This window comes from Festucalex cinctus, unplaced genomic scaffold (assembly GCF_051991245.1).
Source record: "Festucalex cinctus isolate MCC-2025b unplaced genomic scaffold, RoL_Fcin_1.0 HiC_scaffold_22, whole genome shotgun sequence".
NCBI lineage: Eukaryota > Metazoa > Chordata > Actinopteri > Syngnathiformes > Syngnathidae > Festucalex > Festucalex cinctus.
Genome location: NW_027520269.1, coordinates 1,319,665 through 1,340,105, shown reverse-complemented (window position 1 = coordinate 1,340,105; position 20,441 = coordinate 1,319,665). Strand labels below are relative to the sequence as shown.

The window sequence follows — 20,441 nt, the reverse complement described above, 5'->3', positions numbered from 1 at the left end:
AGAAAAGACAGCAAAACTTCATAGTTGGCTTTCAATGTGCTACAAACATTGATCCAAAAATCAGGTTAACAATTGTCGAATATAGATTGTGTTGTGTATTATTACTTAATTCAGGATATCATTTATTTACACTCAATTTGTATCTTATATGGAATGTCCGGGCAATGCTGAGTGGGTGGCTTAGTTGTACAGGTTTGGCGGCATCTGGTGGTTACTTTGAGGAACTACACCCAGAGGCCAAAGAATATTTATCAATCCTATAGACACCTATTGGTCTCTAACTAAGAATTGAGTCTAGCCCATTAATTTGTTATCTCATTTTACATGATATGGCGTTTCATCTGACCCTACTCAATCTACTCAATTCAACAATATATATGTGTGTGTGTGTGTGTGTGTGTGTATGTATAAATATATATATATATATATATATATATATATATATATATATATATATATATATATATATATATATATATATGTATTAGGGGTGTGAATTGCCTAGTACCTGACGATTCGATTCGTATCACGATTCACAGGTCACGATTCGATTCGATTACCGATTAATCCCGATACGAATTTATAAGTTGATTGTTGTGATTTTTTTTCATTCAAAATTAGAAAATACTAATCAGTAAGCTTGTAGAGTGTAAGATTTATATGAAAATGTATTATTTATTTATCTGAAATTTCAGTCTTATAGAGGTTGTAATCTGTTTCATGTTTGAACAGCATTAAAATAAAATATTAAGGCTTAATGTTCCGTTCATATAACATTATTCCATGCTCAAGGTGTGAATCCTAAAAAAAAAATAAAAAAAATTTAAAAAAATCGATTCTGCCGATTATTGAATCGATTCGAGAATCGCGTGATGTAGTATCGCGATATATCGCCGAATCGATTTTTAAACAACCCTAATATATATATATATATATATATATATATATATATATATATATATATATATATATATATATATATATATATATACATATATATGTGTGTATAAAACTAGGGCGAATATATCATTATTAGAATAACAAAGGTGAACTAATTGAGGGGTATGGGACCGACCACCTCGGTTCCAGAAAACGACATGAGTGCTGGAAGAAAGACTGCACTTCTCTACTCTGCTTGCCGAGGAGAATTCCTGTTCCTCATCCTAACACTAAATTAATATAAAATATTGGGGTATGCATCACTTTGAAGATCATGTATTAGGATACATATGTATTGTGTTACGTGTTGTATTGTGACCTCTGTATCGTGATACATATCATATTGTGAGGTTGTTGGCAATACCCAGCCCTAGTAGTGTGCACTATAATTATATTTGTTGGATAGCTCCTATATGCACCCAACCAGCAGTGTCATGAAAGCTTTGTGAACACGTACATGTAAATAAAGAGTCAACCCTCGCACACCACTACGTACATGTTAGCCTTAGCTTTATCGACAACCACACTTCTTTGCTATGGCATCTGGGTAGGATTTGAGAAATGTGCCTTTCTCATTAAAGCCCACCATTTCCAGGGAATCGTATTCAAGTGGCACACAGCACGGCGACCGCTCGTGGACATTTCCACTCTCTATGTGTGAGTTGAGCCACAGAGCATGGTTTACAGTGTTTACAGTAATCGGGAGGGCGCAGTGGCCGTGGCAGTTTTTTATGTCGGCCATGTTGGGACCAACTACATAATGCTCAAAGGACACAGTGAGGCTCTTCAGGTGGCATGGGGCTTCCCTGGATCTGGGGCTTCGCTCTGCACGAGTGGCTCGCTGTTGCAGCAACATCTCACGACCAGCCGTCTTCAGAGCTTTCAACAGGAGGAATGCACAGTATTGGCTATTGCCTTTGGAAGCGGGAAGAGATATCAGCAATTAGTGAAAACAATAATCTATGTAACATTGGTTTATAATTATGTACATGCTAGATCAGGTATCAGCCACCAAAGAGCCATTTTAGTACGGCTGGGAATGAAAGTTGGCCAAGACAGTTGGGTTGACCACAAATATTGGTTGATGCAAAAATGCATGTGTCAAAGCTATAAAAAACAAACAAATATATATATATATATATTTGCGACAATGTGGACGGCTCCGTCGGTCGGTGGTATTCCCCCCCCACAAAAAAAAATAAAAAATTAACTACTCAAATTCAACATGTGTTTATGAAATAAAACAGTAAGATATGTCTTATTTTCAACAAACAAGTTAGCAGGAATTAATGACAAACTTATTTTATTGTCTGGAAAATTTGATATTTCTTGTAGTTTGACTGCAAGAATACATCTGGTTCATTCTAGTTACTCGGCCAAATTCTCAACTTTGCCTGTTCTCAACAAGAAACAAAGGGACATCTGGGTCCATTTGGCCTTAGCATCAGTTGAATATTGGTGTGTGTGACACTGGGGCACATTCCAGCATAATGGCTGTGTAGTGGCTGCATTTACATATGATAGGTGGCTAACTGATAGGACAACAACTTGTTAAAAAGTGCAGGGACAAATTGACCTCATCTGGTATAAGTTTATTGAACATGTATATATATATATATATATATATATATATATATATATATATATATATATATATATATATATATATATATATATATATATATATATATATGTATATATATAAACACATAAACAAATACAGAAAGTTAAAAGTAAAATAAAAGAAACATACAATAAATGTTAATTTATATATTCAAGGGAGTAGGAAGAAATTGAAAACTTATCCAGTCCTACCCCTTATTCTTCATATCCTATCACTTATTTCATATTTGATACAATAGATTACATTTTAATAAAAGAAAATATATAATCATACTCTTATAGCATATGTAAATCAAATTAATAGAAATACACAATAATAATACATCAACATACTCATGTATACAAATCTCATTACACTCATACATCAAAGAAAAGTAAATAAATAAATAATTTCTACAATTTTCCTAACTCATGTGTGATTTAAATAATAATATTGAACTTTGCTTTTAAACATTTTTTTAAATTCAACAAGTGAATTACATCTTTTCAGGTCAGTTCCCAAGTTATTCCACAAATTAACTCCTTTAACGGAGACACACCTTTGCTTAATATTTGTTCTTGTTTTGTTTTTTTTGTACACACTTTTACCCCTTATCTCATAAGGTCTGTGTCTAATTTCAAACAACTTTTGAGTACTGTGGCAGAGTAGATTGTTGTATACCTTGTACATTATTTGTGCTATTTTAAACTCAACCAAGTCATAAAATTTAATTGTATTTAATTTAGTAAATAGTGGATGTGTTGATTATGTATATTTTGATCAAATAATTCTTATGGTTCTTTTTTGCAATTTAAAAACAGGGTCGGTATTTGTTTTATATGCATTTCCCCAAATTTCCACACAATAGGTCAAGTATTTTAATAATGTATTATATAATGTATATAGTGAATTCATGTTCAGGACCTCCTTGGTTTTGTAGAGTATCCCTATGATTTTTGACATTTTCCTTTTAACATTTTCTGTGTGGCTTCCAACATAATTTATCAACAACTACTCCAAGGAATTTATTTTCACACACCCTTTCTATTTCAATTAAATTCACCATAATTTTGACTTGATGAGTGATTTGTCTAGTGCCAAAAACTATGAACTTGGTTTTATTTAAATTTAATGATAATTTGTTCATGTAAAACCAATTTTTTATTGTATTTAATTCATACTCCACAGTAGTCAGATGCTGCTTCAAGTTGTCTCCAGAAAGGAAGAGAGTTGTATCATCAGCAAACAAGACACTTTTTAATATTATTACTACCCACATTAACTAAATATTCGTTGAAGTTATTGGCTATGTCTGAAATTTTATCAATTACAATATCTTTGTCTTTTATAAAGTATTCTGGATAATTTGTTTTTTAGATCTGTTTTTAATTACATCATTTAGTATTTTCCATATTTCTTGCGTATTGCTTTTATTCTGCTCTAATAATGCACCAGCACAGGTTCAAACTGCACGATGTTAAAGGATTTTCCAAATGAACCAAAAAGCAGCGAGCAAAACTATTGTACAGAAAACGCCAATGTATTCGTAAGTGCCAACAACTGTCAACTATATTTGATTCTACAATGGAAAAATTTAAACAAAAAGATCAAATCCGAATGTGTAACACATCACAGTGATACTGCTTTTAAGGAAAAACAGAAGCTATATAAGTATAACCAACATAAAAAATATGGTTACTAAACCTGTGTATGTCGTTTAACTATATTGCCACAATTTGCCACCAGGTGGTGCCTATCTATAATGCATGGTTAAAGCCATTGGCATACAACAGTCATTTTCTAACTGACACTCTTCTGGTGAATATCGTGAGAAACCAAAGCAACATTCCCATATGAAATATAATGGGAAAACCATATAACACAATGGTATTAGGAGCTAATTTGTTGCTTGCTTGTAGGAAATTGAAATCTTTGTGTATATTGGTGCAAGAAGCTGTTCCTACCAAACGAATCCCCATGTTGAGCCAAGGCCTCTGCTTGCTAAGAGACTAAGCCTCAATGCTAATGTGATATCTTGAGGTATTTTTCTGTCAAACTATGTCTTACTAAGGAAATTGCTTAAAACTAATCACAGTTAAAGAAGTGTTGAATATCATTTTGACATGCTGTATAATTTTTTTACGTTGTAAAATGAGCAAAAAGAGGTGCTAATTGCGATTAGCTAACATCAGCACATACATTTCATGTACTACTAACTATAGGTGCATTGTGAATGCTAATTGTGAAACTAGTTAAGCTAAACTGTTATTGCTAATTCTTTTAAGCCATATGAAACACTTATGTGGCTAAAAGGTGTTAATTTAATGAGGGAAAATGTATTGATTTAAAAGCATTATTGATTGAAAGTTATTCAATTCAATTGATATAATACAGATTATGTACATGATGAAAGTACTTTGAGTAATGGAATACATTTAATTTGAGAATATGCAACGAACATAGATTGATACTGATTATATATATATATTTTCTACACTGTGTGTAGATTGGTTTTTCTTCTGGACTGAAATTGGATTCTGAACTGTGAGTGGTTCAGTGGCGAGCAGAACCCAGGATAAAGACAGTGGACAGGACAGGAGGACAAGACCGTCGTGTGGCCAACAGTGGAATCTTCTTTGAGGATGTCAATCTTCAAATTTCTTCATCATATTGACCTTCCTCAGCCTCCTCAGACCTCAGGTGCAGTGCAGTTTGCGTACCAGCCGGGTGTGGCCATGGAGGATGCCATCCTCTACATGCTCCATCGAATTCACTCTCATCTGGATAAGGGATGTGGCACAGTAAGGATCCTCTTTTTGGACTTCTCCAGTGCCTTTAACACCATCCAGCCCTCTCTGCTTCGGGACAAATTAGGCAGGATGGGAGTGGACCCCCACCTGGTAAACTGGATCTTCGATTACCTCACTTGCAGACCACAGTATGTCGGGCTGAAGGACATCACATCTGGCACAGTGGTCAGTAACATAGGAGCCCCTCAGGGCACAGTGCTGTCTCCTGTTCTCCTCACCCTGTACACCTCGGACTTCTGCTACAACTTGGAGTTGTGTCATGTCCAGAAGTACGCCGATGATACAGCCAATCGTTGGGTGCATCCAGGGTGACAGAGAGGAGGAGTATCGGAGACTGGTCAGAGACTTTGCTGCATGGTGCCACACCAACCGCCTACAGCTCAATACCTCGAAAAAGAAGGAGCTGGTCATTGACTTTAGGAAGTCCAGACCAGGACCACAACCAGTCCTGCTCGAGGGAGCTGAGGTGGAGGTGGTGGACAGTTACAAATATCTTGAAGGGCTGTGGTTGGACAATAAACTGGACTGGACAACACACACCAGTCACCTGTACAGGAAGACACAAAGCAGGATGTACTTCCTCAGGAGACTGCGTTCTTTCAACATCTGCAGCAAACTTTTGAAGATGTTTTACCAGTCTGTGGTTGCCAGTGTACTCTTTTACGCCATGGTGTGCTGGGGGGCGGGGGGCAGCATATCCAAGAAGGACTTTCACAGACTGGACACGCTTATCAGACAGGCCAGCTCTGTGGTCAGCATGAAGCTAGACTCAATGGTGACAGTGGCAGAGACCGTGCCATTGTACTCTACAACTCCTCACTGGGGGGGAAGAGGGCGTAGTATGCACTTCACTTCACAAATATGGCACTTTACTATACTTTAAATTATTTAATTCAGTCTCCGGTGTAATAACCTTATTTATTGAATGATTGATTTTTTTTTTTATTATTATTATTATTATTATTATTATTATTATTATTATTATTATTATTATTATTAATTCAATATCTGGGGTAATAAGCTTATTTATTGATTGATTGAATTTTTATTTATTATTTTATTTTTATTATTATCATTTTAATTCAATTTCTGGTGTAATAACCTTATTTATTGATTGATTGAATTATTTTCTATTTTATTATCTGTTCTCAATGTTGCTGGACATGTAAATTTCCCAGAGGGAGCCATCCCAAAGGGATCAATAAAGTCAAGTCTAAGTCTAAGTCAGATAAGAAACACAAAAACTACCTGGGTAGTAGAACAGTCAGAACAATTTTCACCTATATATACACATTCAATTAAGGGACACATTTAATTATTCTATTTTTTGTTGTTTTGTTTATAGAGTGAGCTCACGTTAAGTTTCCTTTCTTTATTTGCTGTTGCCTCTTGGGTTTGTTTAGGCAATAAATTCATGCTGTTCAACACTCCATTGACTCTTCTTGTGAGTCATATGGATAACTAAAGGGTACTCTTCAAACCTAGATGAATGTAAGTGTCACTAGCTTTGGGTGTTGAGTACCATTTAAAGGCGCTACATATGAACGACAACTACCACCACAACCTTGCTTTTCAGAAAAAGCACAAGATATTGGTGAAAACATACTGTTGAGAGAAATACTGAAATGATCTTTGTTTTCAAAGTAGGCATAAAAAGTATGTGCAAGGGAGGTACAGAACGGATATTTTTGTTCAACGTAAATGGCAAAATTACATGCGAGAGAGGTACAGAACGGATATTTATTTTCAACGTAAACTGCAAAATTACATGCGAGAGAGGTACAGAATGGATATTTCTTTTCAAAGTAAATGGCAAAATTACATTTGAGAGAGGTACAGAACGGTTATTTCGTTAATAAATAACGAAAGCACTAAAATCACCTAAGAATAATTTAATTACCATGACAGAATTTGACTCAGTGGATCAAAATACTGTAGTAGACTTGGTTCAGCAATTGAAACCTACCACGAGCTGTCTTGACTCAATACCATCTGGCTTTTTCAAAACCATTGTGAAATCTGTTCAGATCGATTTACAGCAAATAAATAATTGCTCACTTCAATCAGGTGAGCTTCCTAAATCTTTGAAAGTAGCCGCTGTCAAGCCCATACTAAAAAAGAGAACACTGGCTGTCTCCCTTCTAGTAAATTATAGCCCAATCGCAAACCTTCCCTACGTAACTAAAATAGTTGAAGAAGTGGTTTTTAATCAACTCAGCAATTTCTTGAACTTAAACGGACTTTTGGATTAATTCCAGTCAGGTTTCCGACCTCATCACAGTACAGAAACAGCTCTGATTAAAGTACTGAATGATATAAGATTGAGCAGTGAAGCAGGGAAGGTATCGGCAGCCATTTTGGTGCCCTAAGCATAAATGTTTTGTGGTGCCAAAAAAAAAAAAAAAACATTCCGTCCGCACACCCCATCACCCCTCCCCTGGTAGAAATGAACTGATCTGAGTATTTGTCAATTTTGCTTTATTAAACAAAATAACTTGTAAGTAGGGCTGGGTTTGAAATATCGATATATCTCTATCATATCGATACAACTTTTCATATCCCAATATCGATACATAAAACCATGTATCAATATATCGACCCCCCCATTTTTGTCAATTTATTTACACAGCCTGTGCTGTGGTTGTAATTTATTTAAATTATTATTTATTGTTTTTATCAGGTCATATTAAATGAAACAGATTAATGTAACTGCAATGGACTCAATTCCTAATGTAAATATTCATATTCTTACTAATGCATTAAATTAGAGCAAGAAGTTTCTACTCTTTGCAGCATTGGTACTTTTGACTGTCTAAAATATGTGCTGCATGAATTCCTCAACTGAATCGAAAATCGTTGTGAATCATGAATTGAATCGGGCCCTTGTGAATCGAATTAAATCGATTCTAGAAATCTGAATAGATACCCAGCCCTACTTGTAAGTGTCAATATTGAAATTTTAAAAATGTTCACAAAAATAAGTGATAAATAATAAGTCTTTCTAAAACTAACAATGGCACCAAATACTCAAATAAATAAAGCTAATTATAATAAAACTCAATGCCACTAGTATTAACAAATGAACATCTAGAAATAAAAAAAGTGCAAGCAAGTTAGTAGAGGCGGCCCTACAGAGGCACATGTCTCCATTTCTGGGCTGCAAAATCGGCTATCAGGTCATCATATGACAGCTTTTGTGCAATTTCCGCATTTATGTTAGGGTATGAAATGCTCCTTGAACATATTGAAGCATTGATCCTGTATTCAGAAATACAAGACAATATTCAGGGATTCTACAATGAAATATGGTTTTGAACCAACCATGGTACAAATATTTTCTAAATTGATTAGGATTATGGTATTGTGCAGGCCTATATTTAAAACACAGGTACATGAAAATTTTAATAATCTACCTTTTTAGAGAAGGACTGATAGGGCACTATGTAAAAATTCTGGACATAATGTTAAAACTATGAATATGAAATGAGGAAATCTACTTAGCCTTAAGATGATTATGATTATTATTTTCAAATTACACTTTCACCAGTACATGCCGCTCTTGGCCGTTCCATATGAAAATATTTTCTCGTCACATTCCATTTAACATACCGTATAATGAACGTGCTGGTCACAACCATTCCACTGCGGCGGTTTGGAGTGTTTTTTTTTTTTTTTTTTTGGTAACTGTGGTCATGTAAACGAAGTTGCTACAAAATAAACAAATTGGCATACCTGCAAGTGACGCGCGAGCATCATCTCATTGTTTTTTTCTTTTCCTCTTTTCCGCCCCCAATTCTTGATGCCTTTGTGATGACATGTCCAGATATCCAAGAATAAATTTCTGCCAAATTTGCAATTGAAGCATAAAGTGCACCCCGCCCCCCTCCCCCTTTCCCTAGTAGTTTGCTCCGTAGGAGAAAAAGTGCACCCCTCCCCCTTTCCCTAGTAGTTTGCTCCGTTGGAGCAAAAGTGCATCTCGCAGCCCTCCCCCTTTCCCTAATAGGAACAAACTACTAGGGGAGGGGGGGCACCAACGTAGACCAGAGATACCGCTCGTCGAGTAAATAATGCTACGTTATTTTTTGTATTTATTAACATGCTTTACAAGCTTTTATTTTAAATATTAGACACTGATATCATAATAACTAATATGATTATTTTTACGGGCTTTATTTGTTTTTTGGTGCCCCCTTAAGCAGTTGGTACTCTACGCGCAGTGCGTGATAAGCGTATGCGGAGCGCCGTGTCTGGGTATCGGTGCTCGTCTTGTTGGACCTCAGTGCAGCATTTGACACGATTTATCACAATATACTGTTAGACAGGCTGGAAACTTGGGTGGGGTTAGATGGAACAGTCCTTAAATGGTTCAGGTCGTATTTGGAGGAAAGGAACTACTTTGTGACCATTGGAAACTTTGTATCTAACCGAAAGGCGATGACATGTGGGGTCCCTCAAGGGTCAGTGCTTGGACCCCTATTGTTCAGTCTGTATATGTTACCTTTGGGTCAAATGCTTCAGAACGCCGATGTTGACTATCATAGTTGTGCAGATGACACACAACAATATCTATCAATGTCCCCAAATGACAGCAGTTCTATTAACGTATTGTGTCATTCTCTAGAGCAAATTAACAACTGGATGATCCAAAATTTCATTCAACTAAACAAAAACAAATCGGAGCTCATTGTTTTCAGCAATAAAGAAAAGAGGATTGCTGTTAAAAAAACAGCTTGAGTCACTGTCTTTAGAAACTAAAGACCAAGTTCGAAATCTTAGGGTACTAATAGACTCAGACCTGACCTTCAGCACTCATATTAAATTAATCACTAAAACAGCCTTTTATCAGCTGAAAAACATATCCAGACTGAAGGACTGCATGCGTCAAGCAGACCAAGAGAAACTTATCCATGCTTTTATGTCTAGCAGACTCGATTACTGTAACGGTCTTCTGACTGGACTCTCTCAAAAGAATATGAGACAATTGCAGCTCATTCAGAATGCTGCAGCTCGAGATCTGACCAAAACAAAGAGATCAGAACACATTACTCCAGTACTTAAGGATTTACACTGGCTCCCAGTCACCTGTAGCACAGATTGTAAAGTTCTTAAAGAGCTGACGAGAATGAGGAGATAAAATCTCTTGAAAAACTCAGTGTAATGGTTGCCGAATTACTTGAAATGAAGAAGAGCATTGAGCCACTTCTTCAGGAAATACAGCAATTGAAGATAGAGACACAGGAAAAAGATCGACGCATTGTTGCCTCGGAACAAAAAGTGGATGATTTGGAACAAAATCTTCGTATCAACGATGTGATAGTCACAGGTATCAAGGTCAAGCCGCGCCGTGGCCATTAGGGACCTCCAAGCAATGACCAGGCTTAATCCAGACCACATTGTGAGCATGCAGATTTCCTCTGGCTTGAAATTCTACATGTTAGAAGTATTCTTCTACTGGACCAGTGGTTTGTGCGGGAAACAGGATGAATGCCATCAGAGCGTCCATCCTTTTTTCAAAAAGCCGCATCACAGTGACTGGACTGCTGCGAAGAACATCGCATTTGGCATTCCAGTCAAGATTGGAATTCCCCTTGTTCACCTTACTGCACTTTGACGACGTCAATATACTTCTGGCCATCTCATTTCCGCAGCAGAAAAGGTAAGAAAGAATGTGGGCTTGCCCAACTGCCTGGTCATTGCTTGGAGGTCCCTAAGGGCACTCTTCCAAAAGGCTGGTGTGCCTCTCAATGGCTGCATGAAGCGCATTGCATTCTCATTTTGGATGAGCTTCTCCAGTTCATCTTTGTCCTGAAGCATCCTGTTTGAAATTTTCCTCCCATCCCTAGTGAAGGCTCTCCCCGTGCGTGCCTGAATGGATATGCTGTTTAAAAGATAGTGCTTAGTTGTGGGCTGGTAGGATATTCAAATCGCTGTTGTGAGTCCGGTTAGAACTCCAATAAAGAGTCTTGGGTTTGTTTTGCTGATATTTAATCAGGTTAACTCCACAGTACAGTACTTGATGCTTCACGTGTGTGGTTCTACAAACAGATAATAATAATAGATCAATATCTAAGTATCACAACACAACATAGGGAGATGAGCACTATCTAACTAAATACAAAATAAATCCACAATGTTAACTCTCCATTAAATATGCTCATAAGGCATGCTAATGATTAGCAGAAAACGAATACTCATACAACAAATAAAAAGCGTTCTTTGGTGTTATGAACTTACTTGTCTCACGCACAACATAGAAGCAGGATAAACTGTCAACTGAGGCTGAACTTAACTTAAACTTAACGGTAATAATTTGCCCAAGTCTTCGCTTGTTACCGTGTCTCGTATCTCCGTCTCACTACTGTGTTCCCTCTTACTTCCTATGATGCCAACCGGAGCTCTAAGCCCCACCCCCTTAAAGGAGCCAGCATCAGGCTTTTAACAACCTTTTCTACAGCCGCCCCCATATTCACCTGTGAATATGAACATAAGAAAAGGATACACAAAGCAGTGATTAATCGTCCTTAAGTAGAGCAGGTAGACTGATGAGTCTCACCACAGGTCGGACATAAGCTCTTCCCTTTACAGTCACTTCAGCAGATCTGATTCGGTTGTCCGGTCCGGGGAACACTTGAGAGACTTTCCCCACAGATCACAAGGCCAGTGGCAGTTGGTTGTCTATGATCATGACGACGTCTCACACCTGCAGGTTAGCTGATTTGGTCTGCCACTTCTGGCGCGCCTGAAGTCCTGGCAGGTAGTGCCTCAGGAAATGATGCCAGAAATTGTCAGCTTGCACCTGACTGTGCCTCCATCTTCTCCGCCCGAGAATCTCTGACCCTTCATAAACAACTTGTGGTAGCGAGGCATCTCGCCGCCCCATGAGGAGACAGTTGGGAGTGATGGGGTCAGGATCAGCTACCTCTGATGAGGTGTAGCCCAGCGGCTTCGAATTGAGCATCCCTTCGATTTCAATCAGGACTGTGCACAGCACCTCCTCGGTAACTATTTGGGCTCCGATGGTAACTTGAAGAGCAGTTTTCATTGAGCGTTTTTGTTTTTCGTTCCCAGCATCCACCAAAGTGGGGGGACCCAGGGGGTTTGAAGACAAACTTAATTTGCTGGCCAGCGAGCTTTTGCTTGAGCTCAGGATGAAGCGCTTGAAATGCCTCCTGTAGTTCTCGCTCTCCTCCTCGAAAAGTTGTTCCCTGGTCACAGAGAATCTCCTTGGGTTTTCCTCGTCTGGCTACAAAGCGTCTCAGGGCCATTAGAAATGCATCTGTGTCCATACTGGGAATCAGATCGAGGTGGACTGCTCTCGTGGTTAGGCATTTGAATAATATCCCCCACCTCTTTTCATTCCTGCGTCCGATCTTGATGGTGTATGGCCCAAAACAATCTACGCCTGTGGAATAGAATGCGGGTTTAAAGAGACGTAGTCTGGCTGGGGGGAGGTCTGCCATCCGGGGAGGATTTGGTTGTCCTTTCCACTTCTTGCACTCTGTACACGATCTCTGGGACCTTTGTATCATAATCTTGTATGATGAGTCTGGTCAGAGCGTGTCTGGGGTCCAGGACAATGGGGTGCACTTCATCCACTTGCATGTCAGGGTTACGGCGAAGACGGCCTCCTACTCTGATGAAACCTGTTTTCTCATCAAACTCGGGTGCAAGTAGAAGAAGGCGACTTGATCTGACGATGGGTTTGTTGGCCTTTAACTGGGTGACATCATCAGGGAAAGACTCTCTTTGTGATTGCCGTAAAGCATCCAACTCAGCAGCAGCATAGGAATCAGCCGTGAGGGGGTTCTTGGAATCAGCCGCCCCATGAAAATGGCGCGCAGCAGCATCAAGGAAGCTGTCCCAGGTCTGATATTGGAGCGTATCTGGGAGACTGGAACTGGACATGGTTAGCACGACATGACGTTTCAGCTCACCTTCGGGATCACTGAGCTGGAGGAAGTAGATCGGGCCAGTCACTAGGAGCTTGTTTCAGAAATGCGGGCCCGTTGGTCCACCTGCTGCCTTGGCTGATGGCTTGGAGGGTGAGGCCACGAGTTATATCGTCTGCTGGATTGTCTCGTGAGGGTACGTACCTCCATGTGTTTGCTTCTGTCAACTCTTGTATTTCAGCCACACACGTACCGACAAAGTGTTTGTATGTAAGGGTGTCAGACTTACAGTTCCAGTGTAGTCCAAGTGCTGGCTCCTGGATGTCAGATTGTCCTTGGCTGAGCCACAACTCATAACTGGATGACCTGATGTCTGGTGCTAGATGATCGATGACACTGGGATGGTTGCTTGCCCACTGACTTAGCTCGAACCCACCATCAGCCAGAAGATGGTGCAGTCTATCTACAAGAGTCTTGGCAGCTACTGGACATGTGACACTCAGTAGACAGTTGTCCACATAGAAAGACTTGTTGATGGCATCACATACCTCATCTTCTGGTTGGCTATGGTCACTCACATGTTTCTTCAACGCGAACGTTGCACAACAGGGGCTGCAAGTTGTTCCAAAGGGAAGTACTTGCCACTCATAAACATCAGGTGGACGATCCCGTTGCATGTCCCTCCATAAAAATCGCAACAGTGGGCGATCAGCTGGTAAGAGCCGCACTTGTTGAAACATTCCCCGGATATCACTGCTGAATGCAATGGCATGTTCCCTGAAGCGGAGTAGCACAGCTAGCAAGGGAGGGCTGAGAGTAGGACCTGGTAGGAGGAGCTGATTGAGGTTCTGACCTTGGTACTGGAATGAGCAGTTGTACACGACCCGATTCTTCCCGTTATGTTGGACCATCTGGTGGGGTATATACCATGCCTCAGTGCTGCTCTCTACTTGGTGGTCTGCCAACTTCTTGACATAGCCAGCATCTACAAGCTTCTCGATCTCCCCTTGGTAGGCAGCAAGTTGTTCTGGAGATTTGTCTAGACGCTTCTCTGTGCTTCTCAAGAGTGGCAACACTGCATCTGGAGTGGCTTTGAGGAGAGGCATGTTCTTGATTCGAAGAAGGGGTGTAGCATAACGCTCAGTGCCATTAATATTGACTCTCGCGGTTTGCTCTTGAAGGAGTTTAACTGCATCTTGGTCCTGCCTTGATCGAACTGCCAGCTTGTCGCTGCGGGAAGGGAGCACCTCCATCTGCCATAACTTCTCAACATGTGAAAAGAGCTCTGTGGGTGATGATGTAGATGTGAAAAGGCAGTGACTTACATCTGGGCTTGACTTGATGGCTTGAGCGGGTCCTTGTAAAGTCCACCCCAGGCGTGTCTTCACAGCTACTGGCCCATCAGGTGGTCCCACTCTGACCGGCTCTATAGGTGTAATGAGGTGCGTGTAGTCGGAGCCAATAAGCAGCATGGGACACACTCTATTCAGCGGCAGGAGCGGCAAACCTGACAGATGTTTATACTTTTGCTGAAGTGAGGCATCTGGTTGGGAATTTTCTGCTAAACTCAATTGCTCGGCTGTGAATGGATTCTGGATACTGTACATCTTGTCAGGACTGTCGGCTGGAGAAATTGTGAAAGACACAGCCGCCCCATGGAGCTTGTCCCTTCCTTGTCGGACTGTACTGAGAGTCAACTTCTCTTTAGTTCCTTTGAGACACAATTGTTTGGCAGCAGAATGGAGCAGTATGGTACGCTGAGAGCCGTCATCTAAAACTGCATATGTCTCCAAGGACTTGGGGGAGTTTGCTTAACAACCTCGATACATGAGAGCCACAGGTCAACTCTACCTGGCCTTGTTGCCCCAGCTGTTCTAACATGCCGACTAATGACCGCACATTGAGAGCGACTAAACGAAAGCTCTTAACATCACCGCTACGCATGTTTGGACCATCCATCAACTCTGCGATTTGTCGCACAGCAAGCTTGTGGGGCTGTCCGTACATCTTGGTGAGAGCCAGCATCGTATCTGTGTAAGGTTGCCTGGAATTACAATAGGAGTCAGCCACAAGTGAGGCTTCTTCGCATTTGAGGTGATCGGTGAGGATCTGGTACTTGTATTGCTCGGTGGCCTCATCCGGCAACAAATTCTCTAAGGCAATCTTCATACGGGCAAACTCTCTGGGGTCTGTTGATGTAAAGCTGGGAATGGTGGGCTTCGGTCCTCGGTATGTGGTCTCTCTCTGTGGAATGTTGGTGGAAGGCGCTTGGGAGGGCACGTGGGAGAATGATGAATTTCTGCCAGCATATGTATCTTCATACTGTATATTACTAGCTTGTAATGGTGAAGCTGGATGCCTTTGGCCGTACAAGTCTGCACGAGGTGCACCCTGTTGGGGTGTAGCTGCATAAGAGGGACTATAGCCTTGTGATGCTAGTGGTTGTGAAACTTGATGCTGTGAAGAATCTTGTGGTAAGTTTCGGTGTAGGCTGCGCGTCTGGTATTGTAACTGTGAAGGGGCTGAAGTGTTAGGCTGACTTCTGCTTGAGTGTTGGTAGCTTCATCATAATCACCACTGCATGTGCCTGGAGGTGGAGGATGAGTGGTCTGTAAAGCAGTCATCAGGCTCTGAAACTGTTTGCGGAGTTCAGCATTCTCTTGGCGCATCTCTTTGAGAGCAGCGTTAAATTCCAGGAGCGGGTTGATCTCGTGCCCCCTGGTGGCTTGCATCGTAAATTGCCTGGACTCTTGTTCTTGCTCAACATCCCTCAAATTCACCATATCAAGGCCTTGACTAATTGGTGGTGATGGAGATCTACTAGTTGAACGCTCACTGGCTGCATGCTCCACTTGTAAAGCAGGAACAACTGATTTTCTGAATTTACTGAGAGCCCCTGGTCCACTCATATCAAAATCAGACATGAAAAAATAAATAAATAAATAAATAAATAAATCAGACATATGGGAAGGCACAGATAACATTCGCTTGGGTTTGGTGCCACCTACTGTTAACTCTGGGTCCTGCATCTTCAAACAGCAACTTGCTTATCCGGATCGATGGACCATTAACACATTCATTGCCAGACCAGCAAAAAAAATATGCATCATTTGACGTCTTTTTCCGTCAATGGCAGTGAAAGAGTTAAAAGATAGTGCTTAGTTGTGGGCTGGTAGGATATTCAAATCGCTGTTGTGAGTCCGGTTAGAACTCCAATAAAGAGTCTTGGGTTTGTTTTGCTGATATTTAATCAGGTTAACTCCACAGTACAGTACTTGATGCTTCACGTGTGTGGTTCTACAAACAGATAATAATAATAGATCAATATCTAAGTATCACAACACAACATAGGGAGATGAGCAATATCTAACTAAATACAAAATAAATCCACAATGTTAACTCTCCATTAAATATGCTCATAAGGCATGCTAATGATTAGCAGAAAACAAATACTCATACAACAAATAAAAAGCGTTCTTTGGTGTTATGAACTTAATTGTCTCACGCACAACGTAGAAGCAGGATAAACTGTCAACTGAGGCTGAACTTAACTTAAACTTAACGGTAATAATTTGCCCAAGTCTTCGCTTGTTACCGTGTCTCGTATCTCCGTCTCACTACTGTGTCCCCTCTTACTTCCTATGAAGCAAACCGGAGCTCTAAGCCCCTCCCCCTTAAAGGAGCCAGCATCAGGCTTTTAACAACCTTTTCTACACTGTTAGTGGCCAAATTGGTTTCTGTCACAAACTGCGCAAAGAAAAGATAACTTTGATCTTTGGCAAATCGCGTGTGAATGGAGAATAACCTCGCATTGAAATACAAACTCGGTGACAGCTTAACTTCTTTCACCTCATCGAGTGTGTTCTGTCCTGTTGGGAACTGAACAGGAAAGGCCATGGCTTCCAGGTTTTGCACGGCAAAAAATCCGACCGGCTTGTTTCCTTGGGCAGGAGCAATGCTAAATATGCCGTCCCCATATGTCAACTTTTCCCGTGCAATTTCAGGAGGCTGCATACAGGTGTCGAGTGTCAAGCCCGGCCTGAGTTCCTCTTTGCTTTCTTGGGGAGTCTGTTGCTCTTTGTTTGCAGGAGTGTTGCTGCTCTCTGGCTGTGCATCAGCCTCAGGGACGTTCTCATCGTCTTCATCTTCTTTTTCAAACAGAGCGCTTTCATCTATAGATACATTTTTGTATTCTGGATGAAAGCATTTCAGTCTCCTCAGTGCTGCCAAGACATTTGTTGTGTTGACAGTGTAAAAATGCTGGCTGGTTAGGGTTAGTGAAAATGTGTGTGATTCCCTCCCCGAATGGTTGAAGTAGCGAATTATCTACTGGGTGTTAGCCCACATGCTAAGCTGAACGCACCACTGTTAGCTAGTGGGGATTCAGTGCAAGGCAATGCAACTTTATTCAAAAAGCATATTTAATAAACAATATAATTCAACGTGCTTATTAAGGTGAACATTTCGGCGGAGTCTCTTCTCTTTTAACTTACCTTCGAAGCATGTGTCTCTCCCGTTGTGTCCATGGGTGCGTGTGTGACCCGCTACTGTGATGTGGATGACCATATATGGCTTTCACTACTGATTGGTTCTGGCTCTTGCATGGCTAACCAATCAGATGCTGCTATGGGTGTTACATTGCTGGAGAAATACCCCGTAAGAGACAAAGATGCTCCCGGCTGCATTTGAAGCAAAATTACGGAATTTTAAATGGATCGCTTATATTGATCGTCAGATTAATATAAAAGGGCGATGTTGTTATGCATCAATATGTCAAATATCGGCCCCAATTATCGGCCCAGCCGATTATCAGTCTGTAGTTAGTGTAGTTCTCTTGGTGTTCAGGGCAGTGCCGCCCCCATACAGCACGTTGCTCCGTGCCCGGTGATGCAATTCGGGGTGGCTGGGCCTCCAGTGTGCCCCGTGGTTCCCTCTCCCCTCCCTGTTCATGCCCCCTGTTGCCTCTCCCTCCTAACCTCCCTCCGCCTCCTGGTCCATTTTCCCTCGTCAACCCCCCTCCTCACCCCTGCCCTGCCTTCGCCCTTTCCCTTTCTTGTCATCTCCTCCCCTCGTCCCCCTCCCCTGTCCACCTCCTGCCTCCTCCCCTGACCTGGGGCTCCTTCCAGGTTTCAGGCCCGGGGGCCAGGTGGGGCAGGAGGATTTGTGGCCTGCCCTAGTCCGATAGACCTCCTGGTGTCCCGGCGGGCTTTGGTGTCCAAAGGGCTGTCCAGTAGCCCTGCCACACTGGCCATGTCTGCCCTTCGGGTTGCTGGTGGGGAAGGGGCTTTGCTTGGTGCTGGGGGGCAGGTGCGCCTTCTGTACCTGCCGGGTTGGGAGAGGCCCCGCTGGTCGCTCCTCTTAAGTAACCTCAATAGTTTTGTGCTATTAACTTTGAAAATATACACATAGGGCACATAACACATTTCTTGGTGGGGTGGGAAAGGGTGGAAACACTGTCTTCACCTTTCAACTCCCCTCCAATTTTAATGCACCTCACATCCAGGGGGATGGGTGAGTTGGGATGAGGAGCAGATTGCAGTGCCTGGCAGCGCTGTGGTCCCATCTGTTCTCCCCCACCACTTTGTCCCCTTATTATTTTTAAAGACCCTCACCAGGACACACACACACCTTCATGTCCCCACTTAGCCAAAGTTAAAAAACGAAGAGGGGACATTAAATATGTGCCCTCTTCGTTTTTGGGTCCTCTCTTGGTAGGTCTGGTACACGGCCATGTCCCCACTCACCTAGGTAAGTAAGAACAATGTATATATATATATATATATATATATATATATATATATATATATATATATACATATATATATATATATATATATATATATATATATATATATATATATGTATATATATATATATATATATATATATATATATATATATACATATATATATGTGTGTGTGTATGTATATATATATATATATATATATATATATATATATATATATATATATATATATATATATATATATGTATTAGGGGTGGGACAAAAAACCAATTCGATCGAACCATCGTTCGTCAAGGGGAGGTGAACGATGGTATCGGTAGCAGACTTGTCAACCGATACAAAATCCGCCGGGAATCCTTAAGATACATTGCTTGTAAAGCTGTGGACCGGATATCGTGTGGCTGTGAATCGGTTGAGAGTGAGGCTTTATGGTTTTCAAAACAAAAGCAAGAGTTCTGCACCATGCTCTACTTGTTTTGTCTACGTTTCATTAGCATCACTATTCAAGCTACTTCCGTGTTCACAGAGAGCTAGCAAAGTAGCGCTCAGAGACGCTTCATTCCCCGGATGTTGTAAACATAATGCAAAGACGTTATGCAGCTTTTTTTTTTTGGGGGGGGGGGGGGGGCGCCCACCGTCAACGCCGTGCTCGCAACACGGCACGCGCGCGCGCGCAGTCGCGCACAACGAGTGACAACATGCACCTGGAGACAGTTAGCAGAAGCCGGTGCCGTACATCTCGGTATTTCCCATGGCTATCGAGTCCTCTCGGTGCACTTGTATGTCCCGGGCTGGCGTTGGTACTGCGCACGAGCCAAAAAGAATAACTCCCGTGATGATCCAATGCATGGATTCAAACGACACAGGTATCCCACAGCCAACACACCAGCTAAGCGAAAAGCACACTGCAAGTATCTCATTTCTCAGTTTGTTTGTGGCTCCCTGTCAACTAGCATGAGCAACAGATAGGAGAACTGAGACGTGCCCGCGATTAAGTCATCAAACTACAACCCAAAAAACAAAACATACAGTAGTGATTCCGTGGTTATCATCGTGACTCAGATTAAAAAAACAAAAAAGATGTCATACATTAACCAAAAATGAATGTGATGGCAAAAGAAAAACAAAAATTGTTAAAAAGAAAAATTGTTGATAAAAAAGGGAAGGGCACTTTTGGAAATATTTTTGGATATATTAAGTGGTTCAAATGTGTTTGATAGATTTATTGTTCCATAAGGGTGGCTTCATATTTCTTTTGGCTGGACGGTAGGTTTATTTCATGTCTTTAATTTATGTTTCTGAAATACTTCACAATGTGCACATATTCTGTTTAATTGTATTGGTGTCTTTTTAAACGTTAAATATTTATATTTCAAATTGAATTATCAGCCTGTTGTTTTCCTGATCCTTATTTTGAATAAAAAAAAATAAATAAATTATAACTGTCAATAAC

The 20,441-nt window shown here is 40.8% G+C and overlaps 1 protein-coding gene across 1 annotated transcript in view; it reads right to left on the bottom strand.

Annotated features, from left to right (window-relative positions):
- Positions 1 to 1,450: 1,450 nt before the first annotated feature.
- Positions 1,451 to 20,441, bottom strand: part of LOC144011015 (uncharacterized) — a 29,071-nt gene continuing 10,080 nt past the window's right edge. Inside the window, exon 5 of the mRNA XM_077511552.1 lies at positions 1,451 to 1,854. Coding sequence (XP_077367678.1) covers positions 1,451 to 1,854 — 404 coding nt within the window. The remainder of the gene's footprint in view (positions 1,855 to 20,441) is intronic.